Genomic DNA, 23213 nt, shown 5'->3' on the forward strand with positions numbered 1-23213 from the left:
CCCCAGTGTTGAGGATCAGCGAAGTGGAGATGTTGTTTCCTACCTTCACCACCTGGGGGCGGCCCGTCCAGGACCCAATTGCACAGGGCGGAGCTTAATGATGAGCTTGGAGGGTACTATGGTGTTGAATGCTGAGCTGTAGTCAATGAACAGCATTCTTACATAGGTATTCCTCTTGTCCAGATGGGATAGGGCAAATTAGCCATTCATGATGGCGATGACATTGTCTGTGGGCCTGTTGGGGTGGTATGCAAACTGAAGTGGGTCTAGGTAAGGGTGGAAGGTAAGGTGGTGATATGATCCTTGACTAGTCTCTCACTTCACTTCATGACTACATGACAGAAATGAGTGCTACAGGGGCGATAGTTATTTAGTTCAGTTATTTTTGCCTTCTTGGGTACAGGAACAATGGTGGCCATCTTGAAGCATGTGTTGACAGCAGACTGGGATAGGGAGCAATTGAACATGTCCGTAAACACACCAGCCAGCTGGTCTGCGTATGCTCTGAGGACGGTGGCTGTTGTGTAAATGGCTAATCCAATCGGTTTCTACAAGCTTCTTTTACTTCCCAAGGGTGGTGGGAGGAGTGGGGCACATAAACAATAGAGCCCTTCCAGAATTCACCACTCGCTCAAGTGAGGGCCGTGAGTGTGGTCTGGGGTGACAGAGGGAAAGGGTGGTGACAGATTTGTTGGTGTCAAGGTTTGTTTTATGCTGCCTAGATTTTATGGTTACTGTTGTTATTAGTGTGTTTAGGCCTGGGACGAGCTAGGATACACTTACATGTTTGTGTCACACCTCGAGGCACACTTATGACTATGCAGGTGTTTCACATGCCAAACATGTACACAAATCATTCTATATTACAGTAACAGTGATCCAGGCAAACATAAATAACATATACCATAGACTATGCTTATGAATAATATATCCCGTGAGTGAGCACTTACACTGTTAATGTCTGATGACCACAAATGGACTGTTAAAACTGATAGGCTTTGACATTCTGAAATTGTACAATCAGAAAAATTACAAACAATAGAATCTGAGGAATGAAATAGTTGAAAACTGACCAGGAGCGAGCAAAGTTGAATTGTTGACAAATTGCAGAGCAACAACAATTTATTAAGCACTGACAAATCAGTTCCACAAACACTTTATATACTGTAGCTAAGCCTTCTCATACCAGGCCCTAGTGGCAGCACAAAATGAGGCTAAATCATCCAAATGTACACACACAAATCATACAACAAAAGCAGCAAATGCAAAGATATTGTGAAAATATTAAACGCCTTCACTCAATTATTGGAAACACACCAAAACACCAAATGAGCCATTCATGAAGAAAACATTTTATTTTCCCCCAAAAGACGTTACACAACATTCAGAAACCTGTTTTTGAACTCAACATCTGTTAATCAGCATGAGAAAAATGCCCCATCGCTTCATTCATATACCCTATAAAATATCTAAGGTAAAATAGAGGAAATTACAAATATATATCATTATCTATGCTTACATAATTTCATTGAACAACAGATTGATGTACAATACACACACGCTGTTGGACAGCAGGAATGGTACTGTAGGTACAAATAGAAGACAGAGGAACCCGTGGGCAAAAGTGGTTGCAATGACATCATTATTTTGTGAACATTATGGTCAGGTTCTAAAAGGAGGGTGTTTAGATGTCATTTTACCAAAATATGGCGTCATGAAAAATATGTCTTCACATAGTTGTCATCTGGCTAACATTTCAACAACCAGAATATAACGTCATTATGACATCCCATTGCCATATTTTGCCCGCGGGACAAGACAGCTGGCTAGAATACCTGTGGTCCTTTCGAAGGAAATAACCATAGTATTCAGAAAATAAGCTCAGGCAGAGGATGCTGGTCTTTCCTATGTACAAAAGTTTTTCAAGTCCACTTTCATTTAGGTTTAATCTCATATACACAGTTCTTACAAGTGTTTTTTTTGTCTCATAGTACATAAATGTGCAGTATTATATATATTTGAGAGGAAGATATCGTTTTAAAAATTGACTGCAATTGGAAAGTCAAGGGAATCAACATGCTTTTTGTGCCATTAACTAGCATAGATTGTCATTATCCAATGCCAAGACTGAACATTTGTTGCTCTGATTCTAAAATGCAAACATTTACGTTCACGTTTAGCATATAGGTTAGTTTTAAAGCAGATAAATATCTGTAATTAGCAGCTAAATCGCTGTTAACTCGTATTTACCCCTCTTAAATGCAGCAAAAAGGATTCTATTCACACGGCGAGGTAATCGTGAAATAGGATAATTGAGTGGTTTATGTTGGTATGGAGTGTATGTGATGTAGGTATGTTTGGTCCATTCTTTATCTATCCATCTGCCACTATGTGGTCCTGAAGCTGGCAGTGTGAGGGGTCTGTGTTTAGTTGAAACATCAGACAGAGCGAGAGATTTGTAGAGACATAAAACAAGGCACATCAAGTTCACGTGGTAAGGCTGGTCCTTCAATTTCTCTGGAATTACAAAATGTTCAATTCAATAATTAATATTGTCCATCACATACCCATGATTAAAGTCAAAGACAAACACAAATGGTTAACACTAATGAACATCATTATTGCAAAATAATAGCACCTTAAACATGACATTGACGCTTGTTATAAAATGGTTATTCATTACAGTACAATGCAATGACTCAAACAGTGAAAACCAACCATCTAATCTACTGTATTCAATTCCAAGAAGGTGGTAATCCATTTCCTGCAGTCATACACTGGGTATAACAGGTGTCACATCAAGCTTATGATGCATCATGTACATTTAATGATGCCTATCATTAGTGTTACTTCATCAATAGGTGGCCAGACTTACAAAAAGTGGAGACAAGTTAACCAACTGGCTGCAGAGCCAAGAAGACGACAGCCATTTTGTCCCAAAACATCTCTGCAGTGTCGAGATACAACATTCATAAGCTGGAGTAAAAAGTCCGTTTACACTTTCCAAAATGTATTTAGCATCTCTGTGCTTCTCACTAGATTTGTCAAATCAACCCCAAAAAGTGAATTTCCCATGATTCGAAAAGAACTGCAGCAGTTCCATGTAAAAAAAGAAGCGAACGAGAGAAAAAGAGAGATGGCCACTTCACGATTAGAACGGTCAATGGATTTCCTTGTACAGGAAGAACAAGAGCATAGTAGAAAACAGAACGTACAGTTCTTCAACCAAGAGATTGATAAATATTTCTTTGTTTTTTTATTATTTATTTGTCTTAGTGTTGCTTTGCCTAACAACTTTTACAATCCTGAAGAAAAGTGGGAGGAACAGAGGCAGACAGGGAGGGGAGAGCGTTTCCTGGTTCATCTCCAGACCAAACCACTAGATTTTTTGGGAGGGGTGGATCGGTTGATTAGTGCTCCTCCAGCCAAGATGGCGTATCCCCGCCGGGCATTTTCAACTTGATGTTGAACTGCTTGAGCGTCTGATCCAGCTGCTGCTGGTTTCCTGCATAGTATGCCGCGATGGCATTGTGGAAGAGGATCAGCTGGTTGTGCAACACTTTCACCTGGGAGAGGAAGGAGGAGAAAGAACAGAAAGAGATAAGTACTCACACCAGAATCAAACAAACAAATACTTGCATTTAATGCCTTTTGAAGAACTGTGTAATGGACCAGTCTTTTTTTTATTTAGCAAATATCACTGGTCAGTTTTAGATTTGGCCAACCTGGTTTCAGAGCATTTTAGTATACAGAAGATAGCCCTATTTGGGTAGAAGACCAAGTCCATATACAAGCACACCAAGACAGTCGTGAAGAGGGCATGTCAAAACCTATTCCCCCTCAGGAGACTGACAAGATTTGGCATGGGTACTCAGATCCTCAAAAAGTTCTACAGCTACACCATCAAGAGCATCCTGACTGGTTGCATCACTGCCTGGTATGGCAACAGCTCGGCCTCCGACCGCAAGGCACTACAGAGGGTAGTACGTACGGCCCAGTACATCACGGGGGCCAAGCTTCCTGCCATCCAGGACCTCCATACCAGACGGTGTCAGAGGAAGGCACTAAAAATTGTCAAAGACTCCAGCCACACTAGTAATAGACTGTTCTCTCTGCTACCATGGCAAGCGGTACCGGAGCGCCAAGTCTAGGTCCAAAAGGCTTCTCAACAGCTTCTACCCCCAAGCCATAAGACTCCTGAACAGTGAATTGGGTATAGCCCTATACAATTTGTGACTGTCTGAAGAGTCACAATGACAGCTCAAAGAAGCACACATTTTATAGGCTATAGTGTAGGGCAGGGGTGGGCAACTCCAGTCCTCTGGGGCCTGATTGGTGTCACACCTTTTCTCCATCCCTTGCAAACACAGCTGATTAATCAAATTGCATTCTAAACTGAAGATTATGATTAGGTGATTATTGGAGTCAGGTGTATTAGCTGGGGCAAAACTGTGACACCAATCAGGCCCTCGAGGACTGGAATTGCCCACCCCTGGTGTAGTGTTTAACTGCATTCAGGTCGCATGTGCAGTCCGGCAGTGTCAATGAGACGTGTGCTTTGAATTTATGGATACTTTGTGTATAGTAAATACGCTAGGCTAAAGAAGGCTTCCATGCGACAACCTGTTTGGATAATGTGCTATTTTATTTTTGGCTAATCTGCCGCTGCGCATGTTGTGTATTTTCGGAATTGCATTAGTGCGATATTGGGGGAAAATTTTGTAATTTCCCAGGTTATTATTTCGGGAAATGTGAAGTGTTCCAGGGACAGTCACGGGATGCTGGTTACCCATGTTAATCCCAAGTTGATAGCAAAGGTTCCAAGACAATTACATCCTAGTAAAGATGCAAAATCTGGTCACATGTATTCTGTACTAGCCCTTGATGCTGAAAAAATACTTAGCTGCCATATCAGGAGTCGCCTAAAACTAGCTTCTGAAGTACCTTGTTCTCTTCCAGGAATTTGAGCTTGATGGAGACGTCGTTGCGCATCTTCTCGTACTTCTCGCGGTGGATCTGGAACTGCTGCTGGGAGTATTCTATCTTGGGCAGAGTGGTGGCATCCCGCGGCCCCAGGTTCAATTCCTCCAGGTCTGTGCGGTACGCGTCGAACTCAACCCTACAGGGGGTGTCAAAAAGCAGACGGAGGTCAACTACATACTATTTTTTTTCACTTACATTTTTCGGGTACTATAGCTGTCTGACAACTCCAACGGTCATCGTCTTGCCAGACAACGACCAGAGGAGTTGGTTATACAGCACAAACAGATCTGGGACCGAGCAAGGGGTACTAACACGACCAAGAGTCAAACAAAATCCTACAAAACACATAATTGGCCATGGCAATTTCCTAAACTGAGTCCATTTCAGAAAATGACTAGGAATAACATATGCCCTCAAAATGTTCAATAAGAGGATGCAAGTCAGTCAACAAGTAACAGTGAACCAATTTAAACTGATATTCTCATTACCTGGCAGTTTCATACTGTTTGATGTTAATCATAGTGTCCTCAATTGTTTTGTCCACCAGTGTGTTCACACTGGCAATGAAGAAGTTGATAGCTCCCAGTAGGGTCTCCCCATTTTTGGACAAAAGTTTTTGAGTGTCAGCATTGTAGCCAAACTCCTCCTGAAAGACAAGGTTGCATCACAATTGTTTTTGACAATTCAATAAGATAACTACCATAGAACAATTGTATTATCTGAGCAAGCACAGTATCGTTGAATATGATCAAAATACTACTTCCCTAAAATATGAGGCAAAAGGTCTTTATTTCCTAAAGAGATTAATGGATATTGAGTGACCCATCAATGTCATGGGAAAATTGCTTTTAGAGTGAGGACTTAATTACATATATTGAATCATTATAGAATTCCCTTAAAGGGTTTCCAATTGAGAGCTCATAGATCATTTTGACATAACCACTTGAATCCATGGTAATCCAATGACAATTCAGACAGTCACATTTAACTTCCAACCATGAGTTGTGCTTTCATAAATCTAGATACATGTTTATTTAAACCTTTTATACAAAATGGAAGTCTTAACAAACCATAAACGTCTAGGCCTAAATGTCACAGCAAATAAACAATTTTGGATGGGCTTATTCATAATACAACAGAAGGCTGTTAAAAAAAAAATCTAACATGAAACATGGCAGTGCTACCATCTTATAAACAGAACACTGAAACACAAACATGTACACACACAACCCTTTCATTAAGCAGCAGGTGGGGATGTGCATAAATCCCATTACAATAAAGAAAGAACATGAAGTACGGGTCCCACCCAGTTTACTGTTCATAATTGTCTTTAGATCTGACATGGGTTTTAGGTGGCTATAAATACTAGCTATCATTTACGCATAAGCAAATACTTAAAAACATGCATGTCAAATAAATGCGCAGAATAAAAAACAGGTGTAGACTTCACCGTGAAATGCTTACTAATGAGCCCTTTCCCAACCATAGAGTTAAAAAGAAAAATGTGCACAAAAAAAATAAGGAAATAGTAACACAAAATAACGAGGCTATATACAAGGAGTACCGGTACCGAGTCAATTTGCAGGGGTGCGAGGTAGTTGAGGTAATATGTACATGTAGGTAGGATAAAAAGGGACTAGGCAATCAGGATCAGGGGTTGGAACCGGTTCAGCGAACATAACAAAACCGGAAAATACATTTTTTGAGAGGAACAGAGACGTTATTTTAAAAGCATAGGAACCGGTTAATAACATTATTTTATGTTCCATGCATTTTGTTCCAGTCCCACAACAAAAACTCAAAGCGCCTATACAAAGCCCTCACTGTCACTCAAACTTCCAGTGTCTCGCTGCCCACCAGCTGAAAATCTTTGCCAGTGCGTATGTAGGCTACCTTCCCCTCCCTCCGAAGCATGCAGTCAGTAGCTGCTGACGTTACAAGCGTGATTTAAAAATTAGCAAGAGGGATTTTTTAAATTAGAGAACAATGGATGAACTTGTTTAATTCTGGTTAAGGATACTATCGATATCACGTTTCACATTGGATTTATTAACTACAAAAGTCTATTTTAATTCTGGTGCCACTCTACACATACTAGCTAGCTCTGGTCTAGCTCTTAAAACTATAGGCCTCATTATGTGTAATGTAATGGAACTAAGAGTCATGATCAAGGGCTGTCCCTGGTCCAATGTTAGTTAAGCCAACTCCAAAGTTCAAAGACATTCAAAAAAGTGTCTTCATCGAAGCCGCTCCTTCATAGATATAATTCTGTGTGCCTAATTCAGATCATGCATGTCATAACAACATGCCCATGCCGTCATGCCCAGCGCTCTCCTCACCCGGAAAATTTCTGCCGCACCCTACATTTGTCTGTCCAATGCATGTACATATCTTGCTTACTCCATAGCAAGCTGCTCTATCCATTGGTGAATTTAATTTAGAGCTAAATGTTAAAAAAAAATAATAAAAATAAGGTCTAGAACCGGTTCAGACCTTCATTTTGCTGGTTGGAACAGTGGGGGGAAAAAAATTACAGTTCTGTTCAGAATGAAACGATTGGGAAATCATTTGTTCCAACCCCTTGTCAGGAAACAGAGTGGCAGCAGTGTATGTGAAGATCGTGAAAGTGTGTCTGTGTGTGAGTGTGTTTAACATCAATATGCATGTAGGCGTGTTTTGTGTGTGTGTGTGTGTGTGTGTGTGTGTGTGTGTGTTGGAGAGCCAGTGTAGTATGTGTGAGTTTGCATAGAGCCAGTGCAAGAGAGTCAGTGCGAGGGACATTTGTTTATTATTTCAGGGTACATCAATAATGCATTTACTACAAATAATAAATTATGCGTCATGTATGAAACAGCTAAGTCACATAAAATAGGTCCGGCTTTGCATTAAGCCGTCTGTCTTTTAAATCCACTTTATATAGAGAAAAATGAAACCAATTTATCAAAGGCTTTTAGGGCGTTGGAGAATTTGACACACGTGAACCCACTCAGCATCATCCGCACTGAGGCAACCTGAAGCAGCTCAAGTAAAAAAGGGAGAAAAATCACTGACTGATCAGACAGGTGAAAGCAGAAGAGTGTTAACCTACCCAGTCCTTTCACCTAGCTATCAGTGGTTATGAATATTTCAGAGTACTGATAACAAACCAGAGCCAGAAATGGCCATCCTTAAAAGGTATGTCCCATACCACAGATCGAGGATGAGTTTACTTTACTCCCAATCCTAACATTAACATTACAGGCATGAATAAAAAAAAAACTGATCTTGTATCAGTGGTTCGTTTTCAACTTCTTCAACCTACTCCAGCTTCAGGTTGCTCGTTTAGGTCAAAGTTAAAAAAGAGTGACTGACTCACATGGAGCTCTGGCGACTTGAGGCCGAGGTCAGCGAAGGCGTCGCCAAGCTGCCGCTGAGTCTGCATCATCTGGGTGAGCTGGTTGGCCAGAGTCTGGGTCAGCTGGACCACGTGCTCGTACTTGCGCTTGTTGTCGCGCAGCACTTCGATCTGCCCCTCCAGCTCCAGGTCCACCGTCCGTGAGCCGCGGCCCAGCTTCTCTGACAAGATCTGCCTGGTGCACTGCGGGGAGAGAAGTGTTAGCATTCCTAGTGTAACTGACCAAAGAAATGGAACGATTTAGCATTGTTAGCATTCGAGAATAACAGACCTTGCGTTTCAAACAAGTTAGCGTTAACATATATTATCCCAGTGTAAGTGACCTGGGGTTTCAAACGACTTAGTGTTAGCATAGTTAGCATCCGAGAGTAGCTGACCATGGTTTCAAATGAGATAGCGCCAACATCGTAAGCATTCTAGTGAATCTGATGTTGGGTTGAGAACCCAACATCAGATACATAGTTAGGATCCTAGTGTAACCAACCCCAGGTCATCAACATGTCTCAATACCATGTTAGCCCTCCAAGCTAAAGCCTGTACGTTGGATCTGGGAACAGAGAGATTTTATTTAAAGTTCATCTAAAGCTGTGATCACATTCAAAGCAATATCTTTAATGGATATTAAAAGTATGTAGTGTCGTGTATTATCACTGAGAAACAGTTTGGCTAAATCAGATGTTCTACAGCAACCCTTTTGTCTCGTTCTTTTGTGAATGTACAGTCGTGGCCAAACGTTTTGAGAATGACACAAATATAAATGTTCACAAAGTCTGCTGCCTCAGTTTGTATGAAGGCAATTTGCATACACTCCAGAATGTTATGAAGAGTGATCACATGAATTGCAATTAATTGAAAAGTCCCTCCTTGCCATGCAAATGAACTGAATCCCCCAAGAACATTTCCACTGCATTTCAGCCCTGCCACAAAAGGACCAGCTGATATCATGTCAGTGATTCTCTCATTAACACAGGTGTGAGTGTTGACGAGGACAAGGCTGGAGATCACTCTGTCATGCTGATTGAGTTCGAATAACAGACTGGAAGCTTCAAAAGGAGGGTGGTGCTTGGAATCATTGTTCTTCCTCTGTGAACAACGGTTACCTGCAAGGAAACACGTGCCGTCATCATTGCTTTGCACAAAAAAGGGCTTCACAGGCAAGGATATTGCTGCCAGTAAGATTGCACCTAAATTAACCATTTATCGGATCATCAAGAACTTCAAGGAGAGCGGTTCAATTGTTGTAAAGAAGGCTTCAGGGCGCCCAAGAAAGTCCAGCAAGCGCCAGGACCGTCTCCGTCTCCTAAAGTTGATTCAGTTGCAGGATCGGGGCACCACCAGTACAGAGCATGCTCAGGGATGGCAGCAGGCAGGTGTGAGTGCATCTGCATGCACAGTGAGGCGAAGACTTTTGGAGGATGGCCTGGTGTCAAGAAGGGCATCAAAGAAGCCACTTCTCTCCAGGAAAAACATCAGGGACAGACTGATATTCTGCAAAAGGTACAGGGATTGGACTGCTGAGGACTGGGGTAAAGTCATTTTCTCTGATGAATCCCCTCTCCGATTGTTTGGGGCATCTGGAAAAAGCTTGTCCGGAGAAGACAAGGTGAGCACTACCATCAGTCTAGTGTCATGCCAACATTAAAGCATCCTGAGACCATTCATGTGTGGGATTGCTTCTCAGCTAAGGGAGTGGGCTCACTCACAATTTTGCCTAAGAACACAACCATGAATAAAGAATGGTACCAATACATCCTCTGATAGCAACTTCTCCCAACTATCCAGGAACAGTTTGGTGACAAACAATGCTTTTTCCAGCATGATGGAGCACCTTGCCATAAGGCAAAAGTGATAACTAAGTGGCTCGGGGAACAAAACATCGATATTTTGGGTCCATGGCCAGGAAACTCCCCAGACCTTAATCCCATTGAGAACTTGTGGTCAATCCTCAAGAGGCAGGTGGACAAACAAAAACCCACAAATTCTGACAAACTCCAAGCATTGATTATGCAAGAATGGGCTGCCATCAGTCAGGATGTGGCCCAGAAGTTAATTGACAGCATGCCAGGGCGGATTGCAGAGGTCTTGAAAAAAAAGGAAGGGTGAACACTGCAAATATTGACTCTTTGCATCAACTTTATGTAATTGTCAATAAAAGCCTTTGACACTTATGAAATGCTTGTAACTATACTTCAGTATTCCATAGTAACATCTGACAAAAAAATCTAAAGACACTGAAGCAGCAAACTGTGTGAAAATGTATATTTGTGTCATTCTCAAAACTTTTGGCCACAACTGTACAATAAAGCAGGGGAGCCATAAGTAAAGCTTCCCAGCACACTGGGGAATTATGGACAGATGAGATCATAGGTAGCTCACCAATCCAACTCAGGCTATGAAAAGCTGTGTGTGTTGCGATGCCAGGAAAAAAGGGGTAGTCTACCTGCTAAGTGGGAACCGGATTGAGGTACTAAGGAGATAGAGGTCTGAAAAAGCAAGGTTGAGAATGTGTGAGTGAGGGGGAGTTAAAGAAGAAAGAGGGGCAGTAAGTGCTGGTGGCAAATTTTACTTTGTACGTGTTGATGCTCCACTTCCTCACTAGGTCCAGTTTTTCCATGGCCGGGTTCTTCAGGTCGTCTGCCAGAACCACCGGCCCGCTCTGTGGCTGCCCTTGCATAGTGCCTGAAGAGAAAGGCGACTGTCATGAATGGTCGAGAGGCTGTATCTGTTAGCTTGGGGCTCTGGTAAGATAAAGTGTTAGAGAATATAAAATATAGATGTGAGACTATGGTGAATCAATCATAGGATTGATATATCATTTCCAGTCGTGTCAGACTGGAACATGGAAACACTGAGTAAAAGTTAGATGCTGACTATGATACTTTGACGATTATCATCTACAGGTGAAATACTACAAAGTATATACATTTACCTGCAGGGAAAATAAATTAGTAACAAGCAACAACAAGGAGTTTCATTTAGAGTAGAAGGGAGGTTTTTCCGTTTGAGGGAGAGACAACCTGCAAGGAACTATGGGAGCCCAGTGATGCAAGGAGGATACAGGAGTTAAGCAGGGATGCTGATTAAAACTCAGGTGAAGCTGTGTAAGGTTTGGTTGGTCGTAGCAAGTGTGTGTTTGTGAAATGTTGAAACAAGATGAGGACACCTATAACCAGCTATGGGAGAAACGCAGACATCCGACAGAATTAGTTTCCAGTAGCCTAACCTCAGCTGTTACAAACCAGAGACCACCGTCAAGCTTTCAGGTAATTGCATCCTTCGCAGCTAAAAGCTAAAGGTGAAATTGAACGAAGAGAGAGAGGGGAAGGACGCCAAGACAGAAGAGAAACGTCAGTAGAAGTCGATGGAGGAGGACGTGGACGATGGATTTTGAAGGAATGACACAGAGCCTTGATCCAAAGGAGGGAGCAAGGGAGAGAAGCCCAACCAGAAATAAGAGAGGGAGCAGAAAGCAAGTCCGTATATATATATCGTCTCTGTTGCTGCGGGTACCTTTCTGTATCTCAGTCTGACTATCGCTGAAGGGTCGCGCCAGACGGCTAGCCGCGGCTGAGCTGGGAGCTACAGGTACCACGGGAGACGTGGGCTGGCTTGCTGACACTGGAAACAGCAGGCAACAGTGGCGATTGATTAGTGAGTCAATTCAACAACACCCCCCTCTCTAGAGCTGTCAAATGGAATCTCCCACAGGTCCTCCTTGGATGTTCCTTTGGGTCTAAATGGCACTATAGATGGGGCGGGCCACCACTAAGACAGAATAAGAGGTGTAATCTTGAGATGACAGGCACAGAACAGTACCACTGGACTAAAATGGGATCAGTGGCACAACTAGGTTCATATTGTACCAAGTAAAGACTCCTAGAGCAATTGGACTACCCGACACCACATTGGACACAATGTACTGTGCCTGCACCTTGCTTTTGGTTTGATGTTACTTCTCAGTGAAACCTCCATGGGATAACCATTTTGTACTTGCCATTTAAGCCTATGCTCGACCTTTAATGAAAAGCACAGATGTCGCTGTGAAATGACAGGGTTCTATCATTATGGCCTTACTGTCTTTGTAGACTTGCCTTTGGATTCTTTTATGGGTTAGCCAGTTGAGAAGTGACATCAAGTCTGAGTCTGTATTCATAAAGTGTCAGAGTAGGAGTGCTGATCTAAGATAAGTTTAGACTTTTAGATCATAATGAATGAAATATATGGACAGATCCTAGATCAGCACTCCTAGATCAGACGCTTTGTGAATACTGGCCCAGGTCAGGTCAGTAACCTTCTCAGTGTGTTGATGTGTCCTTATGAACACCACATACCCACAAACAGGAAGGTACACAAACAGAGTTCAAAGTTGTTGCCTGGGACATGGTTCAACCCACCGCCGCCTTGCTGGTGATGACTGGGCATTTCAGCACATCACGCAAAGCCTCTGATGCTAAGTATTTGGCTACTATCAACCAACACTACTGTATGCTAGCTATGTCGGAAAGGACTACAACTTTCAAAGTGTACCCACTTCATTATCATTATTACCCATGTATTTTTTGTTCAAAAGTTTGGGGTCACTTAGAAATGTCCTTGTTTTTGAAAAAGCACATTTTTTGTCCATTAAAATAACATAAAATTGATCAGAAAGATTGTTAATGTTGTAAATGACGATTGTAGCTGGAAACGGCAGATTGTGAATGGAATATCTACATAGGCGTACAGAGGCCCATTATCAGCAAACATCACTCCTGTGTTCCAATGGGGGGGTAGGGAGGGGGGGAAATGTATGAAATGTATGCATTCACTACTGTAAGTCGCTCTGGATAAGAGCGTCTGCTAAATAACTAAAATGTAAATGTAAAAAGAAAAGATTAAGATGAGCAAAAGAACACAGACACTGGACAAATGAACTCTGCATAGAAGGCCAACATCCCATAGTCGCCTTTTCACTGTTGACGTTGAGACTGGTGTTTTGCTGGTACTATTTAATGAAGCTGCCAGTTGAGGACTTGTGAGGTGTCTGTTTCTCAAACTAAATCAATTAGCCCTTTAAAATGATCAACGTGCCATTGGAACACAGGAGTGATGGTAGCTGATAATGGGCCTCAATACGCCTATGTAGATATTCTATTCAAAATCATCCGTTTCCAGCTACAATAGTCATTTACAACGTAAACAATGTCTACACTATTTATCCGATTTGATGTTATTTTAAAATGAACAAAAAAAAAATGTTGCTTTTCTTTCAAAAACAAGGACATTTCTAAGTGACCCCAAACTTTTGAACGGTAGTGTATAATTTTCCTTCTTTATTATTTTCCCCCTAAGCCGATCATCCCTCCTCTAATTGGAGTAACCTAATGGACAACAATACTTGGGCTTCTACTTCCTGCTTATACATACATTTTACAGACACAGTATATTAGTCACCTTGTTTTTTATGTTATTTTTTTGTTTCACCCTTCAGCTCCCCCCATCCATCCAGGTTTGGTTTCAATTAACCATATTTTTCAACTGTACTGTGATGTTTCACAAAAGTCCTGAACCTTTCTCATAGTTTCTACAGATTGTAATTAAAGTTTTGTTAAAATTATTATATTATTGATCGATTTACTATGACTTTTCAAATCCCCCAGCAGTGCTATTTGCAGAGTTGGCTCCAAGTAAATGTAATTCTTCAGCCATTCCTGAGCCTGCGACCAAAAACAAGCTACAAATTGGCAGTACCAAAACAAGTGATCAAATGATTCTGACTCTTCACAGCAAAATCTGCAGAGGTGGGATGGTTGTATCCCATACATATACAAAACACACACAACAGGTAGTAAGAATGTTACATAATAATTTACACTGAAAAGAAAAGAGAAAACAAAATGTATTATTTATATAAAAGACATTATGTGGACCTGGACAACTTCTGAAAAAAGGGCAGTCTGGTGGATTATTGTTGCATAAATACTGTATCATTGAAGTGAAACTTCAGTTACGTTAATTACAGTCACAAGTCTCTGTGTTCAGTGACTTCACCTCCCTTCCTTGAATGGGCAAGCCAAGGTAAGTATTTTCCAGTTCCCACGACAGCCTGAAATCTATACAGCTTGTGTTAATAACTTTCCAATAGGTCTTGATTAATTCCGAGTGATAAATGATATCTACATGACTTGAGAGGGGACGGCGGACACTCAGAGTCCACAGCAACATCCAGTCCGTTGCCAAGGGGGAGAGAGTTAATTTATTTGCATGTGTAACGAGGATGTGATAATGAAAGAAAGGGGAGCCAGGAGGAAAACAAACAGAGATCAGAGGCAATTAATTAAAACTCAATTGGACTCCTCCTTTATAAATTCAAATGTCGTCCTCATCTATCCATATCTCTGGCGCTGGACAGAGGGGCAGCTTGTCAGGGCGACACAAACAAAGTACCTTGCATTTTGCAACCTGAACACCAGGGTTGAATGAGTAGGGCGAGTGCGGAGGGTCTAAACACGGGAATAACGCAAAATATTGTGTTGTGATGTAATTCTTCACTGAATCAGTCTGAAACCTTGCACACTGCTGCCATCTTGTGGACAAGATCTAAATTACACCTAGAATTCTAAATCACTGTCTGGCCTTTCGCTTGCATTTCAAAGATGCAACAACAATTAAAACATGTTTTTTTGTTTGTATTATCTTTTTCTAGATCTAATGTGTTATATTCTACATTTCCACAAACTTCAAAGTGTTTCCTTTCAAATGGTATCAAGAATATGCACATCCTTGCTTAACCTCTTCAGCCTGGGGGGGCAGTATTTTCACGTTCGGATGAAAAGCGTGCTCAAAGTAAACTGCCTGCTACTCACGCCCAGAAAATAAGATATGCATATTAGTAGATTTGGATAGAATACACACTGAAGTTTCTAAAACTGTTTGAATGATGTCTGAGTATAAACAGAACTCATATAGCAGGCGAAAACCTGAGAAAAATCCAACCAGGAAGTGGGAAATCTGAGGTTGGTAGTTTTTCAAGTGATTGCCTATCCAATATACAGTGTAAATTTGGTCAGGTTGCACTTTCTAAGGCTTCTGTTTCAGGCTTCTATTGTAAAAGGGGAGTGAATAAGAGCTGTTTGAACCAGTGGTCAGGCTGAAAGCTTTTAGTTGATTCACGCGCACAGCCGTGAGCATGAGCTCCGTTCCCTTTCATTTCTAAAAGACAAAGGAATTGTCCGGTTGGAATATTATTGAAGATTTATGATAAAAACATCCTAAAGATTGATTCTATACATCGTTTGACATGGTTCTACAAACTGTAATGGAACTTTTTTGACTTTTTGTCTGGACTTAGTGCCCGCACCTTGTGCATTTGGACGCACGAACAAAAAGGAGGTATTTGGACATAAAGATGAACTTTATCGAACAAAATGAACATTTATTGTGGAACTGGGAATTCCTGGGAGTGCATTCCGATGAAGATGAAAGGTAGTGAATATTTATAACACTATTTCTGACTTTTGTTGACTCCACAACATGGCGGGTATCTGTATGGCTTGTTTTGGTGGCTGAGCGCTGTACTCAGATTATCGCATTGTGTGCTTTCACTGTAAAGCTTTTTTGAAATCTGACACAGCGGTTGCATTAAGGAGAAGTTTATCTATAATCCTATGCATAACACTTGTATCTTTCATCAAAGTTTATGATGAGTATTTCTGTAAATTGATGTGGCTCTCTGCAAATGGATGTTTTGTAGGCAAAACATTACTGAACATAACGCGCCAATGTAAACTGAGATTTTTGGATATAAATATGAACTTTATCGAACAAAACATACATGTATTGTGTCACATGAAGTCCTATGAGTGCCATCTGATGAAGATCAAAGGTTAGTGATTCATTTTCTCTCTATTTCTGTTTTTTGTGACTCCTCTCTTTGGCTGGAAAACGGCTGTTTTTTTGTGACTAGACTAACATAATCGTATGGTATGCTTTCGCAGTAAAGCCTTTTTGAAATCAGACACTGTGGCTGGATTAACACAAAGTTTATCTTTAAAATGGTGTATAATACTTGTATGTTTGAGGAATTTTAATTATGAGATGTCTGTTGTTTTGAACTGGCTGTTGTCGAGGTGGGACATATCCCAGAGAGGTTAATGTCCTGAGCTACAGGAAGTTAGATATGGGTATGTCATTTTAGGTGGAAATTGAAAAAAAGTGTCCAATCCATAAGAGGTATTTGGACAAGGTCAGTCAATACGTAACTTTTCAATAACTTTTCTTCAAGCGCAGTCGCAAAAACCATCAAGGGCCATGATGAAACTGCCTCTCATGAGGCCCACCACAGGAAAGGAAGACCCACAGTTATCTCTGCTGCAGTGTTTAAGTTCATTGGAGTACCAGCCTCAGAAATTGCAGCCCAAATAAATGCTTCAGAGTTCAACAGACACATCTCAAAATCAACTGTTCAGAGGAGACTGCTTGAAATCAGGCCTTCTTGATCATATTGCTGCAAAGAAACCACTACTAAAGGACACCAATAAGAAGAAGAGACTTGCTTGGGTCAAGAAACAGGAGCAATGGACATTAGACATGGGGGAAATCTGTCCTTTGGTCTGGTGAGTCCAAATTTGAGATTTTTGGTTCCAACTGCCGTGTCTTTGTGATACGCAGAGTAGGTGAACGGATTATCTCCACATGTGTGGTTCCCACCGTGAAGCATGGAGGAGGTGGTGTGATGGTGTGGGGGTGCTTTGCTGTTGACACTGTCAGTGATTTATTTAGAATTCAAGGCACACTTAACCAGCATGGCTACCACAGCATATTGCAGCGATACACCATCATCTGGTTTGCGCTTAGTGGGACTATCATTTGTTTTTCAACAGGACAATGACCCAACACACCTCCAGGCTGTGTAAGGGTTGGACCACAAAGTAAAGGAAAAGCAGCCAACAAGTGCTCAGCATGTGTGGGAACTCATTCAAGACTGTTGAAAAGGCATTCCAGGTGAAGCTGGTTGAGAGAATGCCAAGCATGTGCAAAGTAGTCATCAAGGCAAAGGGTGGATACTTTGAAGAATCTCAAATATAAAATAGATTTTGATGTGTTTAACACTTTTTTGGTACATGATAACATGAGTGTTATTTCATAGTTTTGATGTCTTCACTTTTATTCTACAATGTAGAAAATAGTAAAAATAAAGAAAAACCCTTGAATGAATAGGTGTGTCCAAACTTTTGACTGGTATGTGTATTACAAAATCTGGATACCACCCAATTGTAACGCAAACTACCAAAAAAATCCACAATAGACAGGATACATTTGATTTAAAAAGTCTAATGAATTAAAAACTAGACTCTCCAACTCATTGACAAAGACAACAATACCAGGGTTCGATAGTGCGTCCAAAAAAGTTGAATTTGTGACAGTGACTTGGCAGTGCGACATATTGCCAGTGAAAAATGTTAACTGTTAGTTTCAGGTTCACAAGCAGATTTTGTGTTTTATCATCATGATTTATTCAAAACAGTAATGTGCAAATGTCTGGGGGCGCAGATCCAGGTGCCTTGAAGGAATTTGTCGGCGAGTGGGTAACCCGCTTCGACCATCCGTTCTATTGACCAACGTGCACTGGAGAATAAACTGGATGAGCTCCGCTCGAGACTATCATACCAACGGGACATTAAAAACTGTAATATCTTATGTTTAGGTTTCCGTGCAGACAGGACAGAACAGCTACGTCCGGTAAGACAAGGGGTGGTGGTGTGTGCCTATTTGTCAATAACAGCTGGTGCGTGATGTCTAATATTAGTCTTGAGGTATTGCACGCCTGAAGTAGAGTACCTCATGATAAGCTGCAGACCACACTATCTATATTTTTCGTAGCCGTCTATTTACCCCCACAACCCGATGCTGGCACTAAGACCGCACTCAATGAGCTGTATAAGGACATAAGCAAACAAGAAAATGCTCATCTAGAAGTGGCGCTCCTAGTGGCCGGGGGCTTTAATGCAGGCAAACTTAAATTGGTTATACCTAATTTCTACCAGCATGTCACCTGTGCAACCAGAAATAAACTCTAGAACACCTTTACTCCACACACAGAGACGCATTAAATGCTCTCCCTCACCCTCCAGTTGGCAAATCTGATTCTATCTTTGGTGCGAAAAATGCAAATCATTCCCAGAACAGCAGCAAAGGACCTTGTGCAGACGCTGGAGGAAACGGGTACAAAAGTATCTATATCCACAGTAAAACGAGTCCTATATCGACATAACCTGAAAGGCCACTCAGCAAAGAAGAAGCCACTGCTCCAAAACTGCCATAAAAAAAGCCAGACTCCGGTTTGCAACTGTACATGGGGACGAAGATTGTACTTTTTGGACAAATGTCCTCTGGTCTGATGAAACAAAAATAGAACTGTTTGGCCATAATGACCATCGTTATGTTTGGAGGAAAAAGGGGGACGCTTGCAAGCTGAAGAACACCATTCAAACCGTCAAGCACGGGGGTGGCAGCATCATATTGTGGGGGGCGATTTGCTGCAGGAGGGACTGGTGCACTTCACAAAATAGATGGCATCGTGAGGAAAATGTTGTGGATATATTGAAGCAACATCTCAAGACATCAGTCAGGAAGTTAAAGCTTGGTCGCAATGGGTCTTCCAAATGGGCAATGACCCCAAGCATACTTCCAAAGTTGTGGCAAAATGGCTTAAGGACAACAAAGTCAAGGTATTGGAGTGGCCATCACAAAGCACTGACCTCAATCTTATAGAAAATTTGTGGGCAGAACTGAAAAAGTGTGTGCGAGCAAGGAGGCCTACAAACCTCACTCAGTTACACCAGCTCTGTCAGGAGGAATGGGCCAAAATTCACCCAACTTACATTTTGATTACTGTATAAATCTCTCTAATACAAGGTGACAATATATTAGCCTTTTTTCACTTACCAAAAAATAAATGCTAATTAGCTGCTAATGCGGCTATCATAAAGAACTACAAATGCCATGGGGACTAGATTGCCGAATCGAGGCAAAGGTAAGAATCTCTGGATTAACTATCTAATGTTAGCTAAATTTAGTAATGCATAAACTGTCAACATTTCTTTAAAATGGACAATTCTGTGAACTGTCTTGTGCAAGTTTTAAATTGTCACAATACCTGTTAGCAAAGGTGCCAGCTAGAGTTAACTTGCAGGGATGTGTTGTCTTACTCTGATTCAAAGATGCTTATTACAATTTAAGTAGCCACCAGGCAAATAGAGCCGAATATATTGATAAAAGTAACTTTGTCCGAGACGGATTTACATGGTTATCAAAACTTTACACCAGGGTAAGCCTACACGAAACACAGCCCTAAGTGTAAGTGTTTCTAAAATTCCCTATGGGAAAAATGAATGGTGGAAAAATGATTGGAGCCATTTCCCTGTTTGACTGCTAGGTTTTATGGGTATTAGGACACCATTGTGGGGCTCGATTGTAGGCTATTAGTGTCTTCCCTTGTCGTAGGCCGATTATATGGATCAGACGCCGTTTTTATTGATATGTTTTTCAGTGTCCGCAGAAGTAGGCTACCAAGTCATTTTTGTCATACTAAAAAAGATTCTGCTAACGTCTCCAATCATAGAAATTGTAGTAGAACTGCATGAAATGGGTTTATAAAAAAGGCCAAGAAACATATCTGATATAGCCTAGGCTACTCTATGCCACTATGCACTCAACCATGCATTGAAGTACTTTTTGCTAACACTGAGGTATATTAGCCTACATTATGACTACCCAATCTACTCATCACATTAACCTACTATTCCTAGCTTACCTACGTCTGCAAATGCGATGATGCATGGAATGCTTTATTATAAAGCATTGTTATAAAGCGCCGCCTATGGCTACAGAAACACAGCTAGCCAAACACAACAGTCTGGGTGGTGCCCACCTAAACTAAACTACACAATAATATTGTCTCCTAATGTGGTTTAAGCATTGATGTGGACTTAGGATGTTCTTATTCTATTTAAAAAGTTGGATTTTGAAAGCGAAAACCTGGGGGGAAAAAAACTGTGGGAAATCAAAGTCCTTCCCCCGTTTTTTGTTGACGTTGTGTTATCAAGCATCGTTTCTTCAAATTCTGCCCTCTCTAGAGGATTTAGCAAGAAAGAACACATGGCACTTAAATACATTTTTCACTTTATTTTTAGTCTCTTTTCTATACTGTTACTGTAAATCTATCCAAATCAATGTAAGAACACAACGGCATGCTAATTTAAAAGATTGCTAATCATTATAAGCCTGGTTCTGTATGGACTGCAGGCACATTATGGGACACAGGACAGGTAATTATCAATTATTTAAAAGAAAAATAAGAAAATTGGTGCTGAAGAAGTTGATAGCACCTGTGCCACCAGTCGAAAAAGTTGGTGTAGAACCCTGAATACCCCAAAAAGTGTCTCTCAAATGATAATGTAGTAAGGATGGCATTCTAAGTCATGTGTAGGCTAGATATAATAACGTTCATTTGAGCTCAATGACGTGTGTTGTAGAGTAACAAGTGGAAGTTGGGCTACAGGCCATTGAGCCAAATTTAGGAAACACTTATTTAAGGCAGGGACTAAAAATAACAAGATAACTAATGTAAAATATACTGTGTCCTTAAAATGTACAGTTGAAGTCGGAAGTTCACATACACCTTAGCCAAATACATTTAAACTTTGTTTTTCACAATTTCTGACATTTAATCCTTTGCTGTTGTTCTGGGATTGATTTGCACTTTTCGCTCCAAAGTACGTTCATCTCTAGGAGACAGAACGTGCCTCATTCCTGGGCGGTATGAAGGCTGCATGGTCCCATGGTGTTTATACTCGCATACTATTGTTTGTACAGATGAACGTGGTACCTTCAGGCTTTTGGAAATTGCTCCCAAGGATGAACCAGACTTGTGGAGGACTACAATTTCTTTCCCATGATGTTAAGCAAAGAGGCACCGAGTTTGAAGGTAGGCCTTGAAATACATCCACAGGTACTCCTCCAATTGACTCAAATTATGTCAATTAGCCTATCAGAAGCTTCTAAAGCCATGACATTTTCTGGAATTTTCTAAGCTGTTTAAAAGGCACAGTCAACTTAGTGCATGTAAACTTCTGACCCACTGGAATTGTGCTACAGTGAATTATAAGTGAAATAATCTGTCTGTAAACAATTGTTGGAAAAATGACTTGTGTCATGCACAAAGTAGATGTCCTAACCGACTTGACAAAACTATAGTTTGTTAAGAAGAAATTTGTGGAGTGGTTGAAAAACGAGTTTTAATGACCCCAACCTAAGTGTATGTAAACTTCCGACTTCAACTGTATGTAGGTTAAGAACTTTTGTGAAACAGCACAGTTGAAAAATATATGGCAAATAGAAATCAAAACTAGATGGTCTTCAGAGATAGATGGAAGGGGTTGAGGGTAGCTGAAAGATGGAATTAAAACCAAAAGATAACTATTGTAAGATATACTGTGTCAGTAAAATGTATATAGTATGTATAAGCTGGAAGTAGAAGCCTAAATATTGTTGTCCATAAATTTACTCCAATTAGGGGAGGGATAATAAATAAATAAATAAATAAATAAATAAATAAATAAATAAATAAATATATATATATATATATATATATATATAAAAAATAAATCTGGGGTATTGGAAATGATGCAGACAATTACACTGATGGAAGCCACAATCTGCAATATTAAAGCTGACCTACACTCGACCCCCCCCCCCCAAAAAAAAACAATTTAAAGAAAATGTACTAGGTACTCTGGTTACAGTAGAAAAGGAAAAACCTGCACTCACTGGAAACAGTCTTTACATTCAATTTGCTGCTGCATGCCATTTCTTGATAGTCTGGTTACTGTACCTTTGTATGGTCCTGATGCAATGATGCCCTCTGTCATCGAGGCAAAGCTGCCAGAGCTGATGTGGCTTTCTGACAGGTTCAGGTCACCGTAAGAAGGGTCCTAAAGTCAGGGAGGAAAAATTGCAACGGTCAGAGGATAGGGGTTCACATAGAAGAATACGACACTGGTGTAAAGTACTTAAGTAAAAATACTTTAAAGTACTAATGTCCTTTTTGGGGGGGTATCTGTACTTTACCTTGCTATTTATATATTTTCTAACTTTTACTTCAATACATTAAAGAAAATTCTTTACTTTTTACTCCATACATTTTCTCTGACACTCAAGAGTATTCGTTACATTTTGAATGCTTTGCAGGACAGAAAATGGGCCAATTCGCACACTTATCAAGAGAACATTCCTGGTCATCCCTACTGCCTCTGATCTGGCGGACACACAAAACACCAATGCTTTATTTTTAAAATGACGTCTGAGTGTTGGTGTGACCCTGTCTATCCGTAAATAATAAAATAAATAAAAAAGACAATTGTGCCGTCTGGTTTGCTTAAAAAGGAATTTTTTATTATTCATACTTTTACTTTTGAAACGTAAGTATATTTTAGCAACTACGTTTACTTTTGATACTTAAGTATATTTAAAAACAAATACTTTTACTCAAGTAGTATTTTACTGGGTTACTTTCACTTGTACTTGAGTCATTTTCTATTAAGGTATCTTTACTTTTACTCAAGTATGAACATTGAGTACTTTTTCCACCACCACCAATGAGTTTGACCTAAGTTGATGCATTCTCACGGTTTACAGAAACTGATCAAATCGCAGAATTGAAATGATCAAAAATGTGCCCATACACAGACATCGAAAGCGTCAGACTGTCACGTAATGGAACTACAATCGTCACTAAGATCAATTTTTTTTTTTTAAATACTCCTGACAACTGAAGGACTTCAACACATTGGAATTT

General features: G+C 40.6%; 1 protein-coding gene across 4 annotated transcripts in view; it reads right to left on the bottom strand.

Annotated features, from left to right (window-relative positions):
- Positions 1-1093: 1093 nt before the first annotated feature.
- Positions 1094-23213, bottom strand: part of arfip1 (ADP-ribosylation factor interacting protein 1 (arfaptin 1)) — a 35365-nt gene continuing 13245 nt past the window's right edge. For 2 of the 4 annotated variants that reach the window (XM_029750137.1, XM_029750135.1), the window contains 7 exons: positions 22251-22350; positions 11888-11995; positions 10944-11056; positions 8339-8560; positions 5472-5629; positions 4945-5119; positions 1094-3566 (listed from right to left, as the gene is read on the bottom strand). In XM_029750137.1, the coding sequence (XP_029605997.1) occupies positions 3411-3566; positions 4945-5119; positions 5472-5629; positions 8339-8560; positions 10944-11056; positions 11888-11995; positions 22251-22350 (1032 nt within the window). In that variant the 3' untranslated portion in view covers positions 1094-3410. The remainder of the gene's footprint in view (positions 3567-4944; positions 5120-5471; positions 5630-8338; positions 8561-10943; positions 11057-11887; positions 11996-22250; positions 22351-23213) is intronic. The other 2 variants (XM_029750138.1, XM_029750136.1) reach the window with 1 other exon arrangement.

The sequence above is a fragment of the Salmo trutta genome, chromosome 4 (assembly GCF_901001165.1).
Source record: "Salmo trutta chromosome 4, fSalTru1.1, whole genome shotgun sequence".
NCBI classification, from domain to species: Eukaryota; Metazoa; Chordata; class Actinopteri; order Salmoniformes; family Salmonidae; genus Salmo; species Salmo trutta.